This window comes from Melanotaenia boesemani, chromosome 2, assembly GCF_017639745.1.
Source record: "Melanotaenia boesemani isolate fMelBoe1 chromosome 2, fMelBoe1.pri, whole genome shotgun sequence".
Classification (NCBI taxonomy): Eukaryota; Metazoa; Chordata; class Actinopteri; order Atheriniformes; family Melanotaeniidae; genus Melanotaenia; species Melanotaenia boesemani.
Window position 1 is genome coordinate 40,485,773 of NC_055683.1, and position 26,036 is coordinate 40,511,808.

The following is a 26,036-nucleotide window of genomic DNA, read 5'->3' on the forward strand; positions in this document are numbered from 1 at the left end:
GACCGAGAATAATTGTGTTTGAAGTCAGAGATGAGAAAAGTGTCAGGAGGTTGGAGAAGTTATTTAAAAAGTCCTTGTTGTGTTTTGGAGGACGGTAGATGGTAGCAACAATTGTAGGAGAGGGTCCAGGCAGCAGTGAGGCAGAGTTGCTGGAAGGAGGAAGACACGGGAGCAGCAGGCACACCGACTTTCCAACGCCGCGGTGTAACATAGCGAGACCCTCCGCCCGGCCCACGCCGAGGCACGTGGCGAGACCTCCGCTCCGGCCCACGACGAGGCATGCGGTGAGACCTCCGCCCGGCCCACGCCGAGGCCACATGGCGAGACCTCCGCCCGGCCCACGCCGAGGCACATGGCGAGAACTCCACCCGGCCCACGCTGAGGCACATGGCAAGAACTTGGTCGCAGAGTTATCCGACCTCGGCCAGGCTGGCCAGGACACTGTGCATTAACACCGCAGCCTGCAGTACGGCGATGACGGCGAGTAGTGGACCAAGTTGATTTTATGGAGTAAGAGTTATTTTAATGGAGCTTACCGCATAATCCACGGTGAATGTATCTCCGACGGGGCTGAAAGGCGATTGTCCGGGTGGATGTCAAGACCAGGAGCTGGCTGGTCTTGCAGGTGTGGCGCCAAAGTTTTAAATGTTCAGCAGCAGAATACTGGAGGACGTTCACTTGCTTGCAGGTGCGACAAGAGACACGAGGAGCCAGCCGACTGCAAACCAGCCATTTGGCGTCTGGAGAATCCACATCGCTTTTAGGAAGGAAAACAAGCAAGCCAGAGGTCCAGGGTAAGAATTCGTTGAAAATTAGCCAAAAGTAGGGTTGCCTACAGAAAGCCAGCGTAGGTGTCTCTTGAAGACTTTTAATTCCACAGCTTTTCTTGTAAATGATGCTTAACAGGAGCTAAAACAGCTAAATCTGAACACACTGTTGATGTTCCACCATTCATTCCACCATAAGTTAAAGTTTATAATTCTGATGTCTTCTTCTGGCTGAGATACACCGGGTGCGTGTGCGGCACGTTATGGCTGCTATCCGCGGCCTCCGCTGCTTCTGCTGTCTCCGCTGCCGTTTTAGTCAAAGGTTTGGTTTCCACCGGGTGCGTCGCAGCACGTATCAGAAGCGCCTTGTCGTGGCGCTCCGCTAAATTTACGCAGTGAGTCTATTTTTTGATGCTCTACGCACCAAGAATGCGTCAATTTCCGCAGTTCAGACAAGGACAGACAGGATGTCAGACACGGGAACAGTGTAAAAGCCCCCGGTATTTTTCAAAATAAAAGCTGCCGTGCAGATTCCGTGCTGCTGCAACCATGAAAACAGTCTTGAACCCGGTCCAGGGAGTCTCAGTGAGTTTTTTGTCATCACAGACGACAAGACGTTTATCCTGGAAGTGGAGAATCACAAGAGTCTCCACTTCTCCTGTGATCTCCCGGATCCTGTTAAGTGGACTGAACTCGTGGGCGCCCCACACCTGACTCGCTCCCCGGTATAAAACGCCGAGCCACGCAGGTCGCAACAAAACCTTGGTGCACCGCATCCAGTGTAATTCCGGCGTAAAGACTCAGCTTCTTACGTACTCCTACCCGAGAAGCCAGAACTTTATGAACACGGTGTAGCAGCCTCTAGTAGCGGACGAGTTAGAGGCCATGTTTGTGAAAGCTGCTAAACATAAAAACCGTCTCTAAATGTTAAACACACAGAAGCAGTCCAGACCTACTGGACCCTGGACTTCTTCAGCCCGGAAGTCTACTGCTGGAAGGGTAGACGCTCGTGCCTCTGAGGTTTCTGGACATGAGAACTTTTAGGGTCAAAGACGGGTGGAAAGACCGGGATCGCCGTATGAGCACCGTAGACTCTGCGAACAGGTCTTTGGTTTTTAATATATGCACTTTCATGGCTTTTTCTATCTTTGTTTTTTATAGTATGGACAACTGAGTCTAATTCATGCAATTACATTGTGTGTGTGTGTGTGTGTTTGCAGAAGTGTGAAATTTTGGACTGCTTGTGTTGTACAACAAAAACTATTTGGAAAAATGAATGAAATGTCTTTCTGAATAAATAGGTATATGGATAAATCTTTATCTGGAAATCCGTTAATCCTACAGATGGAAGGGTAGGACGTCCTCGCAGCGCTGCAGACTGGTGAATGGCAGCGAATGAACACCAGGCAGGTAAAAGGCGGAGCCTATCCACCTGTTCTTGGCTGCAGTACTCACTCTGGTTTTGGCTTTGACGTAAACGTGGTTCTCCATCTCAGAGCTGGACTTGTTCACAGTTCCTGCTTTTCTCATGGCGTCTTCACTGCAGAGAGACACAAACCGTTATCCCGGTCCAAGGGTCCTCCACGGCTGTTCAGGTAGAAACGCTCTCAAAACAGCCATAGAAACCCGAGTTCTACCGTAGAACCCGAGTTCAGCCATAGAACCCAGGTTCTACAGTAGAACCCCAGTTCAGCCGTAGAACCAGAGTTTCAGTCGTAGAACCCGAGTTCAGCAGTAGAACCCGAGTTCAGCCGTAGAACCCAAGTTCTACAGTAGAACCCGAGTTCAGCCGTAGAACCCGAGTTCAGCCGCAGAACCAGAGTTCAGCAGTAGAACCCGAGTTCAGCAGTAGAACCCGAGTTCAGCCGTAGAACCCAAGTTCTACAGTAGAACCCGAGTTCAGCCGTAGAACCCGAGTTCAGCCATAGAACCAGAGTTCAGCAGTAGAACCCCGAGTTCAGCCGCAGAACCAGAGTTCAGCAGTAGAACCCGAGTTCAGCAGTAGAACCCGAGTTCAAGCCGTAGAACCCAAGTTCTACAGTAGAACCCGAGTTCAGCCGTAGAACCCGAGTTCAGCCATAGAACCAGAGTTCAGCAGTAGAACCCGAGTTCAGCCGTAGAACCCGAGTTCAGCCGTAGAACCCGAGTTCAGCCGTAGAACCCGAGTTCAGCCGTAGAACCCAAGTTCTACAGTAGAACCCGAGTTCAGTCGTAGAACCCGAGTTCAGTCGTAGAACCCGAGTTCAGTCGTAGAACCAGAGTTCAGTCGTAGAACCAGAGTTCAGCAGTAGAACCCAAGTTCAGCAGTAGAACCCGAGTTCAGCCGTAGAACCCGAGTTCTACAGTAGAACCCGAGTTCTACAGTAGAACCCGAGTTCAGCCGTAGAACTAGAGTTCAGCCGTAGAACCCGAGTTCTACAGTAGAACCCGAGTTCTACAGTAGAACCAGAGTTCAGCAGTAGAACCCGAGTTCAACAGTAGAACCCGAGTTCAGCAGTAGAACCCGAGTTCAGCAGTAGAACCCGAGTTCAGCCGTAGAACCAAAGTTCTACAGTAGAACCCGAGTTCAGTCGTAGAACCCGAGTTCAGCCGTAGAACCAAAGTTCTACAGTAGAAACCCGAGTTCAGTCGTAGAACCCGAGTTCAGCAGTAGAACCCGAGTTCAGCCGTAGAACCCAAGTTCTACAGTAGAACCCGAGTTCAGCCGTAGAACCCGAGTTCAGCCGTAGAACCCGAGTTCAGCCATAGAACCAGAGTTCAGCAGTAGAACCCGAGTTCAGCCGTAGAACCCGAGTTCAGCCGTAGAAACCCGAGTTCAGCCGTAGAACCCAAGTTCTACAGTAGAACCCGAGTTCAGTCGTAGAACCCCGAGTTCAGTCGTAGAACCAGAGTTCAGTCGTAGAACCAGAGTTCAGCAGTAGAACCCAAGTTCAGCAGTAGAACCAGAGTTCACAGCCGTAGAACCCGAGTTCTACAGTAGAACCCGAGTTCCAGTCGTAGAACCCGAGTTCAGCCGTAGAACTAGAGTTCAGCCGTAGAACCCGAGTTCTACAGTAGAACCCGAGTTCTACAGTAGAACCAGAGTTCAGCAGTAGAACCCGAGTTCAACAGTAGAACCCGAGTTCAGCAGTAGAACCCGAGTTCAGCAGTAGAACCCGAGTTCAACAGTAGAAACCCGAGTTCAGCAGTAGAACCCGAGTTCAGCAGTAGAACCCGAGTTCAGCCGTAGAACCAAAGTTCTACAGTAGAACCCGAGTTCAGGTCGTTAGAACCCGAGTTCAGCCGTTAGAACCAAAGTTCTACAGTAGAACCCGAGTTTCAGTCGTAGAACCCGAGTTCAGTTGTAGAACCAAAGTTCTACAGTAGAACCCGAGTTCAGTCGTAGAAACCCGAGTTCAGCAGTAGAACCCGAGTTCAGAGCCGTAGAACCAAAGTTCTACAGTAGAACCCGAGTTCAGCCGTAGAAGCCGAGTTCTACGGCTGTTTTTTCTTCCATCTGATCACCCATCGCTCCTCTCAGATGTTTTTCAGACTTCAGTGTTCATGTAAATTGTTCTAAAATGACTTCACGGGTTAAATTGAAGGTTTTATTTATTTTGAGACGGTGATATTTTTTGCGTTACAAACCTCTGACGTGATTATTTCATGATCAGAATACTTGACATGCTTTCTGCTCATCAAACAGCTCAAATTAAATTCCTAAAGTCAACTATAGATGGTCAAATACATAAAACAATGTCCAGTAACATGAAAAAAACTCAAATTAATCACAGTTTTAATTATATTAATTAAAATAAAGCTTTTTGTCGATGATGATGTATTATAATTATTGATTAAAACACATCAACATGTTAGTTGAATATTAAAAAGGCTAATTTCTTTGTATTGCACATTTCATGTACAAGACAATTCAAAGTGCTTTACACAAATCCTTACAGCAGGGGTGCAGAAGAAAGCTTTACAAGTGCATTAAATAAAATAAATATTATTATAATATTACATTAGCTGCTTGTATTGACTGTCTTATCATACACCAAACCATGAAGCATAGTTTGTTTGTTATTATTTATTAATTAAAGATAAAGACTACAGATAATTCATCAGGTTCAAACTAATGAAATTTAATGTTATAAAGGATGTTTTAAAGCGAATAACTGTCAAATATTACCCACAAAGCCTTTATTATCAGTATTACACAGTTATCTGCAGCGTTTTTTACCTGGATGTGAGTGAAAGATTATTAGTTTAGTTGTTAAAACTGGTTTAAATGTGTGAAATGTTCATATCAGGCTGTAACAGATGCTAACAGCTGTAACTGCGGTATTAACTGTTTAGCTTTAGCAGCTAAAAACACATGAAGTGGACAGAAATCCTGTGGTGATGATTCTGGATCATCTACTCTACGCCGAAATAAAAGAACGGATGCCAGACATGTTAGCTGTATTCCCATCGTGTTCTCCAACCCACGTTATATGTAAACATCTCCTCTTTATTTCTTAATTTGCTGTTTGTTTCTCTACGTTCAGTCAGACGTGATGCTTCCCTAGCCGAGCTAACGCTAGCTTAGCTCATGTGGCTAAGCTAGCGGAGTTAAAACCGCAACCAAAAGCAAAGTTTCTCACATCTGAGCCACGACTTTCTGCCGGAACTGCGGGCTTCCTCCAGTCACTATCCGCTCCGGGGACGTCCATGGTGAAACGGATCTGTTTGTCTCTGCGGAGCGTTAATGAAACAGTGGAAGAAATGTTTTCCCTCTTCTCTGAAGATAATTACGGTTGCTGTTTTCCTGTAAAGAGACGCTGCTGACGCCTGCTGGACAGATCAGGAAACTGCACTGAACAGATACCGTGGAGGGTTCTGGTTCTGTCTTCGGGATGGGGGATAACTCTGGTTTCTGGTTCTGAGTCAGTCTGAGGCTTCGTCAGGTCCAACGTAAGATACCGGAGATCATTCCTGCAGCAGCCTGCAGAACAGGTTCTTATCTTCAGATTAATTAATAAAAGTAAAAAAAGAAAAGACTTCTCCTAACTTTGCTATTTTCCTCTGTGATGAATAAAGTATTTTTATTTTAATTTTCATTTCATGACATTTGGAGCTTACTTTGATGAAACCAGGTGAACCACTGGCTCTGATGCTCTCACCACCATCGCTGTATGGACTCACTGGCCTGACTGGTAGCTCTCCACAGATGATGCTGGTACAGCATCACTTACCAAGCTGGCTGGAACACGTGACATGGACGCTTTAGAAGAACCTGCTGGACAAAAAATGGTTGAGTAGAATGAAACAGAGCGTTGTCTACCAGGCCTCCATCGTGGGAAGGTAACTGCTCACAATATGATGACTGAAGTGGTGGCAGATGGAAGCTCTTCAGCAGCTTCAGCAGAGGACATGTCCACTGCAGACCAGAGTCCAAGACATGGCACATTTTAGGCTACTGAAAGGTGCTTTAGAAGTGGAGGAGGAATAATAATAATAATAATAATAATAATACACTTACTCTTTGGAGATGATCCGGGAATCTGAAGACAGATGGGATAACTCCATCTTTAAGTCTAATGATCTAAAGTGCTGTATCACCAGCAGGCTGCAGACTCAGGTCTTCTTCCTCATCTCTGGAGACTTCAATCACGCCTCTCCATCATCTGTTCTGCCAACATACACACAGTACGTAACCGTCCCACCAGAGACAATAAAATGCTGGACTTGTTTCATGTCAACACCAAGGAGGCGTATTCTGCATCTCCCTCCCTCCTCCAGGGAGAAGCGGATCACCGTGTTCTACATCTCCAGCCTGGGTATAAACCAGTTACAGGGAGGAGGTGGACAGCTGAGGGACTGCTTCAGCACCACTGTGTGGACGGAGCTCTGCGACCCGCATGGGGAGGGACATCACAGACTAGAAGATGTTCCCTCCAGGGCGGTGCCGTGCTTCGCTAACAACAAACTGTGGATTAGCCCTGATATTAAAGCTCTCCTGGAGGAGAAGAAGAGAGCTTCAATATCAGGGAACAAGGGGGACCTGAAGACTGTACAGAAGAAAGACCAGAGAGGGGAGGCCAGTTACCAGAAGATGGAGAAGCCTGAAAACTATCTCAGGCTTCATGATGTGCCACTCCCAGGCTAAGGGGACCTGAACTGGGTCAACAATCTGAATCTGGATTTCAATAGGTTTGATCAAGCATCCACTCCTCCCCCCACGCTGCTGCATTCAAACACCTTGACACCTGGACTCATTCTGCCATGCACTCCACATGTAAACCTGGAGGTTTACTTTTATAAATGAAAGATGAGCTGATTCAGTTTCAAACTTCCTCCGTTCATTAAACTGACGTGCTGCTGTTCACATTGTCACCAGCAGAGGGAGACAAATCACCATCAATGTCCTCTTCCTCCACTCACGTCTCTTCCAGTAGAGCTGAACTGAACATGGATCAATATCATTGATCAGAACAGACTCATCGGTGATTATCCAGAATGATGTCAGAGACCAGCTGATCGTGTGTCAGGTCATTAAATATGATTGACAGCCCTAAAACCACGTGATGATTCATGACATCATTCAATCCTGCTTCAGGTGTTTATGCTGGTCAGTGATTGGACGGAAGGCTTCCCTGCAGGTGAAGGTAGGAGGTCTCTGGGAGCAGCCAGGTCACGTGATCCATGGTGGCTTATTGGAGCAGCTGTGACTGCATCTGACTGGATCATCAGATACACACCTGGAGTGGTTAAAAGCAACCAATCCAGGTGTTTTTATAGAGCTGGAAGACCTGCTAGTTCAGCTGATTTAACCCGGATTACTTTTCTAACGTCCTGGTTTTGTGTCCTCCGAGTTCTTACCGGGTTTCTGAGTGAACCATGTTCTAACAAAGATTAGATTAGACTTTATTAATCTCACAGTGGAGAAATTTACTCGTTACAGCGGCTCTTGTTACAGAATAAAGTGCAGAAAGCAGACAGAATAAGGTGAACATGCATCACAACAAGAAGGTGCAATATAAATTATTTACAAGAAAAGAAGTCTAAGAAAAAGAAAAAAGAAATATGTAGCATTATAAATATAAAAAAGTATATATATACTATATATATAAAATATATACATATATATATAATTGACAGTGCAAGAAAACAACCTCACAGACTATATACATATTTACATGGTGATGGTGGATATGAAGAATATGATGATAGTGATAAATGGGGGTATTACACAGTAAAATATAAATAAATACTACACAGTAAAATATAAATAAATACTACACAGTAAAATATAAATAAATACTACACAGTAAAATATAAATAAATATTACACAGTAAAATATAAATAAATACTACACAGTATTATGACTATACAGATAAGTTGTACAGTCTGACAGCAGTGGGGATGAAGGACCTGCGGTAGCTCCTTCCTACACTGACGGTGTCTCAGTCTGCTGCTGAAGGAGCTGCTCAGCCCCCCCCACAGTGTGGTGCAGCGGGTGAGAGGTGGTTGTCCATGATGGATGTGAGCTTGTCCAACATCCTCCTCTCACCCACCTCCTCCACAGAGTCCAGCGGGCGCTCCAGGACAGAGCTGGTCCTCCTGTCCAGCTTGTTCAGTCTCTTCCTGTCCCGGTCAGTGCTGCTCGCTCCCCAGCAGACAACAGAGGACAGCAGAGGCTACCACAGAGACATAAAATGTCCTTAGCAGAGGCTACCACAGAGACATAAAATGTCCTTAGCAGAGGCTACCACAGAGTCATAAAATGTCCTTAGCAGAGACTACCACAGAGACTTAAAATGTCCTTAGCAGAGGCTACCTCAGAGACATAAAATGTCCTTAGCAGAGACTACCACAGAGTCATAAAATGTCCTTAGCAGAGACTACCACAGAGACTTAAAATGTCCTTAGCAGAGGCTACCTCAGAGACATAAAATGTCCTTAGCAGAGGCTACCACAGAGACATAAAATGTCCTTAGCAGAGGCTACCACAGAGACATAAAATGTCCTTAGCAGAGACTACCACAGAGACATAAAATGTCCTTAGCAGAGACTACCACAGAGACTTAAAATGTCCTTAGCAGAGAATACCACAGAGTCATAAAATGTCCTTAGCAGAGGCTACCACAGAGACATAAAATGTCCTTAGCAGAGGCTACCACAGAGACATAAAATGTCCTTAGCAGAGACTACCACAGAGACTTAAAATGTCCTTAGCAGAGGCTACCACAGAGACATAAAATGTCCTTAGCAGAGGCTACCACAGAGTCATAAAATGTCCTTAGCAGAGGCTACCACAGAGACATAAAATGTCCTTAGCAGAGGCTACCACAGAGACATAAAATGTCCTTAGCAGAGGCTACCACAGAGTCATAAAATGTCCTTAGCAGAGGCTACCACAGAGACATAAAATGTCCTTAGCAGAGGCTACCACAGAGACATAAAATGTCCTTAGCAGAGGCTACTACAGAGACATAAAATGTCCTTAGCAGAGGCTACCACAGAGACATAAAATGTCCTTAGCAGAGGCTACCACAGAGACATAAAATGTCCTTAGCAGAGAATACCACAGAGTCATAAAATGTCCTTAGCAGAGGCTACCACAGAGACATAAAATGTCCTTAGCAGAGGCTACCACAGAGTCATAAAATGTCCTTAGCAGAGGCTACCACAGAGACATAAAATGTCCTTAGCAGAGGCTACCACAGAGACATAAAATGTCCTTAGCAGAGGCTACCACAGAGACATAAAATGTCCTTAGCAGAGGCTACCACAGAGACATAAAATGTCCTTAGCAGAGGCTACCACAGAGACATAAAATGTCCTTAGCAGAGGCCTGCATACTCCAAAGGACAGGGGCAGGACAGAGCGCCAGTAAAAGCCACCCGCTGCCCGGCAGGTTTTAGCTCTATGCTGCTCAGGCCGGAGTGATGCCGACTCCAAAGCTCAGCCTCAAAGTCTGCATCCGGATCAGCAGACGGACTGGGCTCGGTTCTGATGCTGGCAGCACACCTGGGTCACCTGTCTGTCGACCAGCCTGGAAAATGATGACCATTTCTCATGTGTACAAGTAGATGTACACCCCCACCCTGGAGAACCCCAAGGTTCGGTGTTTGGACCTCTCCTCTTTATTCATTCCCTCTCAGGGATGTTTCTGTAAGGCTCACGTCCAGCGCTTCCTGTCCACGAAGCCCGCCTCCCTCACCGGGTATCTACCGGAAGTCAGAGCCTTTTCTCCCATCACCTTCTTCATGTTCTACGCTGTAGACGGAGGATTTTCAGTCTGAGGAACATTTTTCTGAAATTGTTCCACAGTTTTAGATCCAGTTTGTCTCAGATTGGTGAAGCTCTGATCTTTCCATCTGAGAGACTCTGCCTCTCTGAAATGCTCCTTTTATACCAGTCATGTTACTGACCTGCCTGCCAGGTAACCTGGTTAGTTTTTAACTAACCTGACCTGTTGCCAGGTAACCTGGTTAGTTGTCCAATGCTCCTGCAGGTGTTTCTGGTTTGTACCAGGTACTTTTTGTTGCTCCTGTTCCAGCTTTTTCTTTTGTCTCCGTTTTCAGAACGAGGCCGTTTAGTTTCCTGTTTCTGAAAGGCATTTATACATTTTACATAATTATTTAGGTTTTTATTTTAATTTAGAACATCAGCACTGGTTGGTTTGTGTTCGTCACGAGGAAAAAAACCCGCCTCCATTTCCCACAATCCCCTGCGAAGAACTGCGGCCGCTCCACGTGATTTAAAGCGGATCTGTACAGAGGAGGGGCTAGAAAGTGTGTCACTGGGGCACGAGGCGCCTCCCGTTTTCTGCCGCGTGCGAACACGGCGGCCCCCGTACATCATCATCGTCATCATCATCCTCGTCCGCTGTTTGAAAAAAGTAGAGCCAGAAGCTGGGAGCGCGTGCAGCAGCTGACAGGCTCCTCGTGCGACGGACGCCAACCTGACTTCTTCTGTGGTGTTTCTGATGTTCTACTGTAACGATGCATCCAGTGTACGGGACTTTTAACGTGCAGTCGCGTGCGTGACTCTACCCGGAGCTCGGGATGACGACGGCCATGGACACAAACAACATCTCAGGTAAACATCGGTGCGCGCGGCTCCTTGAATCGGACTTTTACCGAGCGGAACTGTGAGTTTGTGTGCGCGCGTGTATCGGTGCAGAGATCGGGGGAAACCGGAGGGGTGCTGTGGCTCGCGCCCTGTGAAAACGGGTCAGGAGTCCCGCAGGTGAGCGCTCAGAAATACCGGCTCAGACTGGTCCAACAGACCTGGACCCGCAGACCTGGACAGGTCCAACAGACCCGGACCTGCAGACCTGGACAGGTCCAACAGACCCGGACCCGCAGGTCCATGCTGAACCCCCATCATTTACAGTGACGTGTTTCAGACTGCAGGTCCAGCAGCTCGCGCACGATGTCAGACCCAGGTCGTCACGGGGACTCCCCATGTTTCAGGGAACTGGGTCACAATGACAGCGCGCGCTCGGATCGGTCGGTGTCTGGTGGACAGGTCCGCGTGTGTACGTGTATGTGCGCGTGCTTGCGCCACCAGTCCGGCTGATGCCGGTTCACATGGAGCCGCGAACCGAGCCATGTGCGCTTTGTTTTCACGGAGCTCCTCGCGCGCTGATTGGCTGCTGCTCAGACTGAGCTCATTACATAATTGTTCTGCTCCTCCTGCTCCTCCTCCTCCTCCTGCTCTTCCTCTTCCTCCTGCTCCTCCTGCTCTTCCTCCTCCTCCTGGTCGATTCTGCTCCACTGTTTTCATGGAAAGCAGCAGATCAATAATCGTCCACCGACCTGATCACCTGTGTGTAGGACACACACACATGTCCTGGTGATGATGATGCCTGGCAGGAGCACACACACACACACACACACCGGCTGAAGCTTCTCAGCCAATCAGAAGCCTCAGAGCTCCACATGTTGAATGTCCTATTTGTGGACGGGTGTAAACAGCGTGGTCACGTGACTCAAACAGTGAACTAAAGACCTGTGGTTGTTTTGACATGTGACTGAGCAGGAAGTCACATGATCCTGGTTCACTCCACTCTGAGCTGAAGCTGTAACACGCACACGCACGGACACGCAGCGGCTTGGAGGATGATGTCACACCTTCATCCTGCAGAGCAGCGTTCAGGTTCACCTGAGTTCACACCTGCAGCTTCCAGAGGAACATCAAGTCACTTCCTTCCATCCATCCCTCCCTCCATCTCTCCATCTATCCGTCCATCCGTCCATCCGTCCGTACATCAATCTGTCCATCCATCCATCCGTCCGTCCATCCGTCCATCCATCCATCCATCCTTCTGTCCGTCCATCCATCCATCCATCCATCCATCCATCCTTCTGTCCGTCCATCCATCCATCCACCCACCCGTCCATCCATCCATCCATCCATCCATCCATCCGTCCATCCACCCGTCCATCCATCCGTCCGTCCATCCTTCTGTCCGTCCGTCCATCCATCCATCCATCCATCCATCCATCCATCCATCCATCCATCCATCCATCCATCCATCCATCCTTCTGTCCGTCCATCCATCCTTCCATCCATCCTTCTGTCCGTCCATCCATCCATCCATCCATCCATCCACCCGTCCATCCTTCCGTCCCTCCATCCGTCCATCCATCCGTCCATCCTTCTGTCCGTCCCTCCCTCCATCCATCCATCCGTCCATTTGTCCGTCCATCCATCCGTCCATCCATCCATCCATCCTTCTGTCCGTCCGTCCGTCCATCCATCCGTCCATCCATCCATCCATCCATCCTTCTGTCCGTCCATCCACCCGTCCATCCATCCATCCTTCTGTCCGTCCATCCACCCGTCCATCCATCCTTCCATCCATCCATCCATCCGTCCGTCCATCCATCCGTCCGTCCATCCTTCTATCCATCCATCCTTCTGTCCGTCCATCCATCCGTCCATCCATCCATCCGTCCGTCCATCCTTCTGTCCGTCCATCCATCCGTCCATCCATCCATCCATCCATCCATCCATCCATCCACCGTCCATCCACCCGTCCGTCCATCCACCCGTCCATCCGTCCGTCCATCCATCCATCCGTCCATCCAACCGTCCATCCATCCATCCGTCCATCCTTCTGTCCGTCCATCCATCCATCCGTCCGTCCATCCATCCATCCATCCGTCCGTCCATCCTTCTGTCCGTCCCATCCGTCCATCCCTTCTGTCTGTCCGTCCATCCATCCTTCTGTCCATCCATCCATCCATCCTTCTGTCCGTCCGTCCATCCATCCATCCGTCCGTCCATCCTTCTGTCCGTCCATCCATCCATCCGTCCGTCCATCCATCCATCCGTCCATCCATCCATCCATCCAATCCATCCGTCCATCCATCCTTCCGTCCCTCCATCCATCCATCCTTCTGTCCATCCATCCATCCATCCATCCATCCGTCCATCCATCCTTCTGTCCGTCCATCCAAACTGAACACTGATGTTATTGATCATTGATTGATTTAACAGGTGTGTGTGTGTGTGTGTGTGTATGTATGTTTACCAGAGATGAGTTTATGATTAATGTTGTTATAAAAGTCAACTTCCCATGAGCCTCAGCTGTCAGCCTGTCTCCATGGTTACTACCGCCTACTGATTCCAACTGCTAAAAAAGTGCATTAAGGTTCTGTTCAGCTTCTGCTTTCTGATTGGTTGTTTGTGAAAGGTATTGTGGGAGTCGTAGTTCTGTCCACGGGGTTGTAGTAGAGACTCTGGTGAGTCCTGTTTGCTGATAACGGGTGAAGGTCTCTGCAAACTACAGCACACACATGTTACTCTGAAAACACCTAGAAAATGCCTAGATAAGGCCACCTGGAACAGCCCTGGACGGGGTAAGATGAGGACGAGGAAGAGGACGGAGTGGGACGAGCACAGAGTGAAAATGAGGACGGGGTTGGGATGAAGACAGGGTGAAATTGAGGACGGGGTGGGATGAGGACAGAGTGAGACGAGGACTGAGTGGGACGAGGACGAAGTGGGACGAGGACAGAGTGAGGGAGTGGGACAATGGACAGAGTGACACGGGGAAGGGGTGAAACGTGGATGGAGTGAGATGAGGGAGTGGGACGAGGACAGGGTAAGACGAGGACTGGGTGGGACGAGACGAAGTGGGACAAGGACAGAGTAAGGGAGTGGGACGAGGACAGAGTGACACGAGGTCGGGGTGGGATGAGGACGGAGTAGGATGAGGACAAGGTGACATGCGAACGGAGTGAGACGAGGAATGGGGTTGGACTGGACGAAGTGGGACGAGGACGAGTGGGATGAAGACAGGATTGAAACGAGGACGGAGTGGGGACGAAGACAGGGGTGAAATGAGGACGGAGTGGGACGAAGACAGGATGAGACGAGGATGGAATGGGACGAGGACGGGGTGAGACGACGTAGTGGGACGAAGACAGGATGAGACGAGGACAGAATGGGACAAGACAGGGTAAAATGAGGACGGAGTGGGACGAAGACAGGATGAGACGAGGACAGAGTGAGATGAGGACGAAGTGGGACGAGGACAGGGTGAAATGAGACGGAGTGGGACGAAGACAGGGTGGGACAAGGACAGAGTTGGACGAGGACAGGGTGGGACGAGGACAGAGTTAGACGAGGACAGGGTAAAAATGAGGAGCAGGGTGGGACGAGGACAGGGTGGACGAGGACGGAGTGGGACGAGGACGGGGTGAGATGAGGACGAGTGGGACGAGGACAGGGTGGGATGAGGACGAGTGGGACGAGGACGGGGTGAGATGAGGACGAGTGGGACGAGGACAGGGTGGGATGAGGACGGAGCAGCTTGTGAACAAACAGAAAGAAGACTTTGGGCTGAAAGAAGAAAAAGTGCTGAGTCATTCAAGACGAAGCTGCAGGTTGTGACTGAGTGTGATGATGAAGGGCAGGAACGTGAGCTTAGGACAGGAGGTGTGAATGTGGGCGGAGCTTCCTGCAGCCAGTCTCGTTGTGGAGCTCGATGTGTGGAGGGGCACGTGGCTCGGGGGCGTGACGGCTGAGAGAGCACGAGGAGAAGGAGAAGGAGGAGGAGGAGGAGGAGGCGGTGTGTGGTCTCCATGGTGTGGGCTGTAGTGTTTCCTCCTTTCTCTTCTGACCCTGTTGCCGTGCCGACTAGAGTCCTGGCTGATTGTTGTGTAACTGCTCTGATGTCTGACTTGCGTGATGTCACATGCCAGGTTGTCCTCTCTGGTCCCGTCTGGGACGGATTCAAGCCACACATGAACTCTGGATCGGGACTACAGGCAAGGATGAGGCTCAGCAGGCCTGACCAGCCCTGCCTGGAGGTAGAGGGGGCTGCTGCAGGCGGCTTCCAGAAACATTTCACTGGAAAGATCCAGACGATTTTCCAGAGAAATGAGGTCTCACATTCTGGAAGAACAAATATTTCTGGTTGTAGATGACGGAGAAACAGCCGTCCTGCTGCTGTCCCACTTTCAGAGAACCCTAAAAGAAGAGGAGGATTCTCAGGATTAGAGGTTCAGCCCTGACAGGAAGGACCAGGAATTCCACGTCTTGTTTAAGAAGTTTCTCACGTGTGCTAAATTCTGATATCCTGTCCAGGTTTAATTATCCTCCTGCATGGACAGATTATTCCCCATGTCCTCCTCCCTCTGTTCCCTATTCCTAGGAAGATTGTTTGTTTGGAGCGTTTCACTGCAGATTCCTCCACTCGCTGCTTTAACCCCTCAGTTGCCATGGTTACAGAAACGGACAAATACCCCCGCACATACTCACAGATGGCTCCGCCCCCTCATGTCAACCAACAGGAGGTCTTTGAACTGATCCCAGCAGCTGAGATCCAGGACTCATTGTTCCTGTCTGGAGGAGGAAGACGATGATGATGATGATGGTTTTCCTGTTTTTTATTTATATTTTCTCTAGCTGTCCCAAATCTGAAGGTTCAGACTGAAACTCGGCATTCTTTAACTCCGAGTCCAGACTCGCGGGAGGAATCAGGGTAACATACAACGTAGCAAAGAACCGGTTTTGAACTGGATCTAATCCCAAAGACCTGAACCAGAACCTGATCGTTCCAGCTATATCCTCCTATCTATGGCAGGGCAAGCGACCACGTTTAAATAAAAGCTGTCTCCAGAAATTTAAACTTAATGGGGGGCTTGCATTACCAAATTTCTGTTACTGTTCCTGGGCAGCCCATCTGAGGTGTCTTGCGCAATGGTCCTTTTATTATGAACGGCCTGATTGTCCTGACTGGGTTGCGTTGGAGCTTTGTCCACACGATAACTTTTCCCCTCTGGCCTCCTCTGGTTCTGGGTTACCTCTGTCTCCTGTCTCCTTATTTAGTACCCCCGTGGTCAAACATTCCTTAAAGGTCTGGGGCCAATTTAGGAAACACTTCGGCCTTCGTAGCTTTTCCCTTTTGGAGCCCTATTGCCAAAAATCACCTTTTCAAACCCTCTATCATAGATCCGAGCTTTCAGCGGTGGCACCAGGAGGGTGCCACACGCTTCCAGCATCTGCTGATCGATGGTACCATAGGCTCGTTTGCTCAGCTAAAGAGAAGTTCAACCTTTCTGATTCAGACTTCTTCCGGTATCTTCAGATTCGACATTTTCTTCAATTCTCAATTGCCAAAAATTTCAGTTACTACAGAGACCACCACAGTGGACAAAATCCTGTCCCTAAACCCATCCAGTAAAGGCCTTATTTCTAAACTATACAACATTATGTTAGATCTTACCAGTCCTTCAGGGGACAGATTCAAGAGGGCCTGGGAGGACGACCTGGGCCTCACCATAACTGATGATGTCTGGGACTTTGCTCTCAGATTGGTTGACTCCTCTTCTCTTTGCGCTCGCCACCGTTAATCCAGTTCAAGGTTGTCCACCGGGCTCATATCTCCAAGGTCAGCTGTCCTCCATGTACCCTGAAATTAGTCCACTATGCTCCAGATGTAATGTTGTGGAAGCCACTCTCAGCCACATGTTCTGGTCTTGTCCACAGTTAAGTAACTATTGGGGAGACGTCTTCAGTACACTATCTAGGTCTTTGCCACTAGATTGAAACCAAACCCTGTTGTTGCCCTTTTTGGGGTTCTGGAGGGTCAAACCCATCTGAGTACAGTCAAAAAACGTTCTATAGCCTTTGCCCTACTTCTGGCACGTCGTGCCATCTTACTTAGATGGAAAGACGCCTCCCCTCCATCTCACTCACTAATGGCTGCAAGATGTTATGTCCTGTCTAAAACTTGAAAAGATAAGATTTTCACTTAAACAATCCCTTGGCACTTTCGAAAAAGTATGGGGTCCTTTCTGCGTACATTTCCGGCTCTAAAATGAGGTACATTTGTAGCTACTTGGCTGCATGATACATAATACAACCCGGGTCCTAGATGTGGTGGAGCGAACCACAGCACTCTGGCAGTGGCAAGGGGTGGGTGGGTTTTTATTTTGCAGGGCTTTATCATTTTGTTTTTGTTGGGTATTTCATTTTCACATATTTTGTTGCATTTTAAGTTTTGCCTCATCATTGCTGTCAATTCATTGGCTCTCTGGAAACTCTGCTCTGTAGTGCAGTGATATATTTGTACTATGTCGATAACTTGAACTGTGGGCTTTTGGTGGCCCTAGTCCATATCCCTGTCCACTGTAACTGTTTACATACTGTTTTACACCCAAATCATAGACTCTGTGGAGCCTACAATTTGCTGTCGGGATGTTTCTATTATTATGTGAAAATCAATAAAAAACATTTTGATTGAAAAAAAAAAATAAAGCCTGGTACAAAAATCCCATTTTAGGATTAAAAGGTCAAGTTTACCTTCATGACAACTGGGGGGGTGAATTTTTTATAACTCCTCTATTTGGATGTTATTTAATCTTCAAATGTCAGCATAATTAGGGGTCTGACACCTATGGGTGATGTCACGGAGGGCTCCGCCCATTTTTTAAATATACAGTCTGTGCTCAGTGACAACAGGTCTGATGGAGGGACGGATCCTCCCCCAGAACCTGGACCCCAGCTGGTCCGAAGGAGGGATGGATCCTCCCCAGAACCCGGACCCCAGCTGGTCCGATGGAGGGACGGATCCTCTCAGAACCTCGACCCCAGCTTGGTCCGAAGGAGGGACGGATCCTCTTCAGAACCTGGACCCCAGCTGGTCCGAAGGAGGTATGGATCCTCCCCAGAACCCGGACCCCAGCTGGTCCGATGGAGGGACGGATCCTCTTCAGAACCTCGACCCCAGCAGTACTGAAACAGTGTGGGATCCTCTGAAGAAAACAGAACAAAAGAACTATTCCATGAAAGTCCTTCAAGGATCCTGGTAGAACTATTCCATGAAAGTCCTTCAGGATCCTGAGAAGCTATTCCATGAAAGTCCTTCAAGGATCCTGGAAACTGTTCCTGACAGTCTCTTGAGGATTGGTGTACATATTAGAATGTTTGTGAGGACAGTGTTCAGTGAGCCGTAGATGGAAAACGTGGCTTCCAGGAACCACCACCTCTCTCTAAGAGGGTTCAGACTGGGATGGAGAATGAAAATATTCCCTTTCAGCTCCTCTGTACTGGACCAACTGGTTCTGACCCGTAAACTGTGTTTGTGTTTGATTTAAATACCAGAAACGTTTCCATGGAAACGTAAAGCCATGAGGACTAGAGGAACAACTATTGATTCTGTAGAAATCTTACCAAAGCGGAACAAAAGGAGCTGAAATGGATCTAAAGAGTGTTCTTCAAAGTAAACTCCATCTCCTCGTCTCTCCTGCAGGAGGTGTGATCTCTATGCGGGCTCCTGTGGAGGGTCTCCGTCCAGAACCAGCCCGGTGTCCATATACAGTGAGAACTCCAACTCCCAGCCTTGCTTTGCTTCCTCCTCATCAACTCACCCTTCCTCAGCAGCAAACTCCAGCTCAGGCTCTGCAGGAGACGACGCCTCCTCCCTCAGCCTCCTCCTCAGCAGGAGGTTCTCCTCGAGGCCGGGACGACGGCGCTCTGAGTGCATCACCCAGCAAGTCGGTGGCCAGTCTGACCAGTAAGTGGACCAGAGCTGTGTGTTGTTTGGTTTTACGTTGTGTAACGCTGGTTGTGTTTCAGAGCTCAACGGCATGGTGCTGCTCTGCAAGGTCTGCGGCGACGTCGCCTCAGGCTTCCCACTACGGAGTTCACGCCTGCGAAGGCTTGTAAGGTGAGTCATCGCCGGTGGTGGCGAGGGGCAGAGCGATGGTGGCGCTGTGCTGGTCAAGCTGAACCCGGATCGCCGTCTCTCCCCTGCAGGGCTTCTTCCGTCGCAGCATCCAGCAGAACATCCAGTACAAGAAGTGTCTGAAGAGCAACAGCTGCACCATCTGAGGATCAACAGGAACCGATGCCAGCAGTGTCGCTTCAGAAGTGCCTGTCAGTGGGCATGAGCCGGGACGGTGAGGCCCACCTGTCTGCACACACACCTGCACACACACAGCCTAATCGCACACCTGGAGACACACCTGACCCAGGCTCAGTCAGATCAGATAGACTTCATGCGTACAGAAACATCTGCAGCACTTTTAACTTGGTGATCTGACGATGGGGTCTGATCTCTTCCTCCTCCTCTTCCTCCCCCTCTTCCTCCACAGCTGTGCGTTTCGGCCGGATCCCGAAGCGTGAGAAGCAGCGGATGCTGGCGGAGATGCAGAGCGCCATGAACAACATGGTCAACAACCAGCTGCAGAGCGACTTCCAGCTCGCCAGCCTGTCCTCTTCGTCCCCTTCCTCCTCTTCCTCTCCATGTCCCCGGGGGTAGCAGTCGCTCCCCAGCCTCAGCCCACAGCCCTTCCACTCACTCCATCCTCCCCCTCTCCTCCTCCCACACCTCAGCTGCCTCTTCCTCACCCCCTACTCTTCCTCTGTTGTGTCAGAGCCCCTCCCCCTCTTCCTCCCCACCCCCCAGCCCAGAGATGGACTCCACCCATTATTGCCATCGCCCGTGCTCACCGTGAGACCTTCCTGTAACGCTCATGACAAGCTGGCCAATCCCCACTACGCACACCTCAGCTGCAGCAGAATAACCACGCCCACCACCACAGGGAGGCGGAGCTTTGGGGAAACCGCTGCTCCAACGGTTACCACACAAACGGCATCAACAACAACCACAATAACCTGTTGCCATAGACAGCCATCACAACGTCACAAATAATCACCATGGCAAGGGGGGGGCGGAGCCTGCACAACACCTAATCTGAATGGAGGAGGAGGAGTCCCAGGTCATGTGACCCAGAAGCTGAACTGTCATGGGAAGAATCGTATCGGGATAGTGTTGGTAAGATCCCATCTACCACCTCCATTTTGAATTCTGGCATCATCAAGCTGATTGGTTGACTGTGGTTCTGTCTCTTCTGCAGGCTTGTCCAATGAACATGCATCCTCACGCAGACCTCTCAAAGACCCCCCAGGAGATCTGGGAGGACTTCTCCCTTGTCTTTCACACCCCTGCTTGTCAAAGAGGGGGTGGAGTTTGCCAAACATATTCCAGGATTCAGCGCTTTGTCCCAGAACGACCAGGTCACCCTGCTGAAGGCCGAACCTTCGAGGTACGTACCCGGACGCCAGTCCAGATCTCTGGAGATGACTGCGGTTGCCAGGAAATCCTTCAATTCCTAAAAGATCTGGGCATTTGAGGCGACACCACCATGTTGTATAGCCGCTACCAGAACGAAACAGTAAAGCTGCTAACGTCAAAACTGACACACTAATGAGTGTATGACTACCGTTAGATTCAAGTTAAAGTGTGTGTCCATTACTGTTTGAGTAATCCTGCTAACAAGCAAAACTTAGGCTCAAAAAAATCTGGTAAACGTTTTTAAGGCCCTGGTAAGATAATATGAGGAAGCTTCCTTCGAATAAATACAATGTTAATCAAGATGATATCATCTATATTATCCTCAGTAAGTTAGCGGCTATGTTAGCTTAATAAGATAATGTTAACCACAATGTGACAAAAAAAGGACTACACAAGATGACATTGGCTATATTAGCTTTAAAAACTAGCTGCTGCATTAGCAATACGAGAGTATTAGCCACATTAGCCAGAATATGTTACCTGCTATGTTAACTAAACAGTATCAACATTAGCCTCAATAAGTTTTTAGCTGCAATTTTACCAAGATCAAGATGTTATCAGCTAAATTAGCTATTGGACTAAATAAGATCTTATGAGGCACATTCATTTTTACTGCTATTTTAGCTTGAATCATATTATGTTATCAGATATTACTTTCGGTAAGCTAGCTGCTACATTATCCAAATGAGATGTTATTAGCTACATTATTCGCAATAAGTTAGCATCTTATGTTAGCGTAACAAAATAATAACATTAGCCTCAATAAGTTAGCTGTTACGGTAATTTTAATAAACTTGAGACAAAAAAATCATATTTCACTACACAAGATATATCAGATACATTAGCGTCAAGAAGTTTTTAACTGCTACTTCAGCGAGAATATACCCAGACCCCCCCGGCCACATTCACCAGCTCATCCGGAGGGATCCCGAGGCGTTCCCAGGCCAGCTGAGAGATGTAGTCCGTCCAGCGCGTCCAGTTAATGCTTCAACTAGAATAAAAAATGAGGCAACATGCTATGTTAGCATAACAAGCTAATGTTAGCAGCTACTCTGGACTAATCAATAGAGAATAAGAAGGTGCGTTACACTGTTGCACAATACACAGGAGTGCCATTTTATAAGGAACTCTTCCAGGTTACCTCTGTTTACAACCATTGCTACCTGGTTAGCTTTCATTTAGCATTTTGTTTGTTTTGGCTGAAATCGGTTCAATCTGGTGGCTTAGATAAGATATGGAGAGAGGTGGAATTTTCTGGGTGAAATCCTGTAGAGTAAGAAAATGTAAATTTGTTTAGACGTCATTATTATTTTCTCTCTTTCTCTGGAATAAGAATTCAGAGCTGCAGGATCAGCCTCTGAAATAATCTCTTGCTGCATTTTTAATCATCATAACCAAATGTTAAACATGTCTCTGCTCTTGGTGGTGGTTTTTCTCTTTGTCCCAGGTGCTGATGGTGCGCTTCTCCTCACTGTTTAATGTGAAGGAAAAAACCGTGACGTTTGTCTCTGGCGCCACCTACAGCCTGGAGGAGCTTCGGGCGATGGGGATGAACGAGTTGCTGGGAGCCATGTTTGACTTCAGCCACAAACTGGCTGTACTGGATCTGAACGCAGAGGAACTGGACTGTTCACTGCTGTGGTGCTGGTGTCAGCAGGTAAGCAACTGCTGCTGGACCAGACGCTCACCTAAGTTACTTTAGATTAGCTCTGCCCCCAAACTACCTGCTGCTGTCCCAGTTAAACATGGAAAAACTATGACTTAAACATTTAATGAAGCAAGTCCTGTAAACTAAATGCAGACTGTGCCAAATACATCCAAAATTTTGGTCAGTTTTTTAAAGCTGCATTAATCATCAGGATTAATTTAATCACTTTTATAAAAATAACTGAATTAAGTTAACAAAAATGTCTTATTTCTACTTTGTTTTTCACATTTTTGATAGGCTCACTAACTTGCTTAGGTAACTTGTGATCTCAAAGATCACGAGTTACCATCATCCAGTTTGACCTTTAGCCTTGTCCCATGCATACAGAGATTCCTTCTGATTCTCTGATGATATTCTACACTGTAGATGGTGGATCTTCAGAGTTTAAGGAACATTTTTCTGAAATTGTTCCACAGTTTTAGATCCAGTTTGTCTGGAGCTCTGGTGAAGCTCTGTCCATCTTTCCATCTGAGAGACTCTGCCTCTCTGAAATGCTCCTTTTATACCAGTCATGTTACTGACCTGTTGCCAGGTAACCTGGTTAGTTGTCAAATGCTCCTCCAGGTGTTTCTGGTTTGTACCAGGTACTTTTCCAGCTTTTGTTGCTCCTGTTCCAGCTTTTTCCAGACGTGTTGCTGCATCATATATTATGAGATGGAAGTGGGTTTCAGGGAGGGCGGCCTTAAAGAGACAGTAGCCAAAACAAATCCCTCAGGTTCAATTAACGGATGTTTGTGCTGTTCTGTCTCAGACCGATCCGGGATCGAGAACGTGGCCTCGGTGGAGCAGCTTCAGGAGAACCTGATCAGGGCGCTGCGCTCCCTGGTCAACAAGGCGGCCGTCGCCCCCGACAACAACCATCACAACATGGACTCGCCACGCTTCACCAAGCTGCTGCTGAGGCTGCCTGACCTGCGCACGCTCAACAACCTGCATTCCGAGAAGCTGCTGTCCTTCCGCATCGACGCTTGATGTGTTCATGTCATCAGCAGAACTTTTTAACTTTAACCGCTTGAAAACTGTTTTCACTTCCTGTGGAGACTGTAGTCTCTGATCGTCCTCCAGGTCCAACTTCCTGTCGGAGAGACACGAACCGGAGGACGCTCCATCCATGGTGCCGACCGGATGGACCCAGCAGAACCTAACGGTCCTGCAGAGGACTTTCACTGCAGCAGCAATCCAGATCTTTCCAAAGCTGAACTGTGTTCCCTGTTTTTCTCCGGGAACTGAAGGTGGTTCTGGTTCTGGTCATGGTCCTTGTCCAGAAGGTCCAGTTTTCTTAAAGCTTCGTCTGCATTAACAAACATTTCCAGGTGGGTCTGACTGAGCTCCGCGAGGACCAGAACCAGAACCAGGTCTGACTGAGCTCTGCGGGGACCAGAACCAGGTGCGACTGAGCTCTGCAGGGACCAGAACAAGGTCTGACTGAGCTCTACAGGGACCAGAACCAGAACCAGGTCTGACTGAACTCTGCGGGGACCAGAACCAGGTCTGACTGAACTCTGGGTGACCAGACCTGGGTGAAACTGAACCTCTTCCACCTCCCAAGTTCTTCAGGAGGACCAAGAACATCCGGAACTTCCAAACGGGCCCAGTGATGAGATGCTGAGGCTGACGGGCGCAGCATCCAGGGACCAATGAGATGCAGGAGGCGGGGCCTCAGGCTGCAGTTGTTTGTAAACATGTAAAAACTCAAACATCCAGATTTCCTTGAAGCGGCTCTGAGATGTTTTCACCCGGAGAAGCAGATGGTCCCAGAGTCATCTGTTCGTCTTTAATCTGTGCTGCAAAGTCGTGAGATGTAAATATAAACATGTAAATATAAACATGTAAATATAAACACATTGAAGGACTTGTCTGTCTGTTGCTCTGATTCCGTTTAACGTCAGCGTGGTCAGTCCCAGCTCTGGGACGTCAGTCTGTCCACATAGTAAAACTGTTGTGGATCAATAACAGCTGCTGTACAGAAGAACCGAGTGCAGCTGGAAATGAGTCCGTTATCAAGACAAGCTCAAATAGGACTGGTCCTGCAGGTGGAGGTCCCTGTCCCGGTCTTCAGGCTGGGTTCTGCTAACGTTAGCATGTAGCCAGTGTCTGCGCCACCAGAGGGAACATGAGGCGGGTCATGAGGGAGGATCAGTGCCGCCGTGGAGGGGGCGTAGGAGGCCAAGAACCCAGCAGCAGGACCAGGAGTGAGTCAGCATCGATGCTGTAGCCTGGCCTGCCAGCTCACCAGACCTCAGGCCAGGATGAGGTGTATAAATACAGTTTCTCTGGAGTTATTCAGATTCATCCAAAACTTGTCTGTGATCCTCTCACACACGCACACGCAACTTTCACATAAAAACATCAAATGAACTTCAAATCAGAGGATAAAATGTTATTTTACTAAATAAAATTAAATGAAAGGTTACAAAGATCAATACATTGATACAGAATCAATAAAAAGAGAAAAAAATAGAAATAAGATGGAAAAATTAAATGAATGATGAAAAGATTGAGTCATACAGTAAATGTTCATTTAAAACCAGAATGTAGATCAAAGTGCAACCTCATAACCCACTTTTCTCTCTGCTCTGATTGGCTGTCTGCCTCCAAACCTCAGCATCTGTACCGACCAACGAGGAGCCAGCGGGCAGAAACCTGAGCTGGGTCCAGTTTCCCTCGACTTCCTGTGTGGTCATACGCTGGAATCTAGTTTTCTTTGTTCAGTAGAAATAAACAATGCTTATTAATCTGTGTAAACATGTCAGAACTTCCATCTGCATTCATATCCGAGGACACGCTGGAGGGACCGTGTTCCTCTGCTGGTCTGGGATGGTCCAGATCCCCCTGGACCAGCTGGAGTGGCCAAGGAGAGGGAAGTCTGGCTTTCTCTGCCCCCACAACCTGGATGGATGGATGGACGGACGGACGGACGGACGGATGGATGGTTGGATGGACGGATGAATGGTTGGATGGATGGACGGACGGACAGACGGACGGATGGACGGACGGACGGATGGACGGTTGGATGGACGGATGGATGGTTGGATGGACGGATGAATGGTTGGATGGATGGACGGACGGACGGATGGACGGACGGTTGGATGGATGGACGGACGGATGGTTGGATGGATGGACGGACGGACAGACGGATGGATGGACGGATGGTTGGATGGATGGACGGACAGACGGATGGATGGACGGTTGGATGGATGGACGGATGGATGGTTGGATGGATGGATGGACGGTTGGATGGACGGATGGACGGATGGTTGGATGGATGGACGGTCGTGGTCAGACGCCTTCCTGTGCTCCGTGTTTTTACTTGATCTTTACTTTCGCTGCTCTGTATCCACATTTCAACGATAAAGACAAACGTTTGGAGATGGAATGAAAGCGAATGAGGATGGAGATGAACAGGGATTCTCAGCCATGCAGGCCATGGAGATCCCAGCAGGGTTGGAGAGACACCGAGATCCAAAAACAGCAACCAGCCACTCTCGCTAGAACGGCAGTTGCTGTTTATAAAGTATATATTTTTATATAGTAGCACTTTTATTTTAATTAACTTTTTTCATACGGTGTCACTCAGTTTCTCTCTAGTCTGCGGCTGTTCCTCTCGGTATAAAACCGACACAGCACGCTTCGCAATGCAGGTGACAGTATGTGGACAAAGACTGTCTGCTTCGCGAGAACTTTAATGGATGGATGGATGGACCGATGGATGGATAGATGGATGGGTGAATGGATGTACCAAGCTGTCTCTCCGTCTGCTGGTCCTGGTCTCCTTCCTGATGGCAGCAGGCTGAAGAAGCCGTGTGAAGACCGTTGCTCCTGCAGATGTTGGAGACTCAGGTCTGATCGTTGAGGGACCATGAAAGAAACTATGACCAGGTTCTGAGATGTAAACCAGAGCAGGACCTTCTCTAACACAGTAGCTGGCTGGCGGTGGACAGGGTTTATGCTTCAGTTATGCAGGGCCGGGTCTAGAAACGTTCTGCTGGGGGGCCA

At 48.5% G+C, this 26,036-nt stretch overlaps 2 protein-coding genes across 2 annotated transcripts in view; one reads left to right on the plus strand and one right to left on the minus strand.

Moving 5' to 3' along the window:
- Positions 1 to 6,002, minus strand: part of LOC121651343 (mediator of RNA polymerase II transcription subunit 15-like) — a 28,684-nt gene extending 22,682 nt beyond the window's left edge. Inside the window, 4 exon segments of the mRNA XM_042003466.1 lie at positions 2,223 to 2,307; positions 5,390 to 5,415; positions 5,417 to 5,730; positions 5,868 to 6,002. Coding sequence (XP_041859400.1) covers positions 2,223 to 2,307; positions 5,390 to 5,415; positions 5,417 to 5,458 — 153 coding nt within the window. The 5' untranslated portion in view covers positions 5,459 to 5,730; positions 5,868 to 6,002.
- Positions 6,003 to 10,527: 4,525 nt separating this feature from the next.
- On the plus strand, positions 10,528 to 24,300 carry LOC121628368 (nuclear receptor subfamily 1 group D member 1-like). Its single transcript, XM_041967410.1, is given in 16 exon segments — positions 10,528 to 10,833; positions 18,506 to 18,769; positions 18,832 to 18,887; positions 18,889 to 18,915; positions 18,917 to 18,922; positions 19,012 to 19,081; positions 19,084 to 19,119; positions 19,122 to 19,154; positions 19,350 to 19,512; positions 19,591 to 19,834; positions 20,115 to 20,186; positions 20,188 to 20,290; positions 20,293 to 20,303; positions 21,780 to 21,954; positions 21,957 to 21,989; positions 22,792 to 24,300. Coding segments are annotated over 16 exon segments (1,548 nt in total). The 5' UTR covers positions 10,528 to 10,799; the 3' UTR covers positions 23,013 to 24,300.
- The last annotated feature ends 1,736 nt before the right edge of the window (positions 24,301 to 26,036 follow it).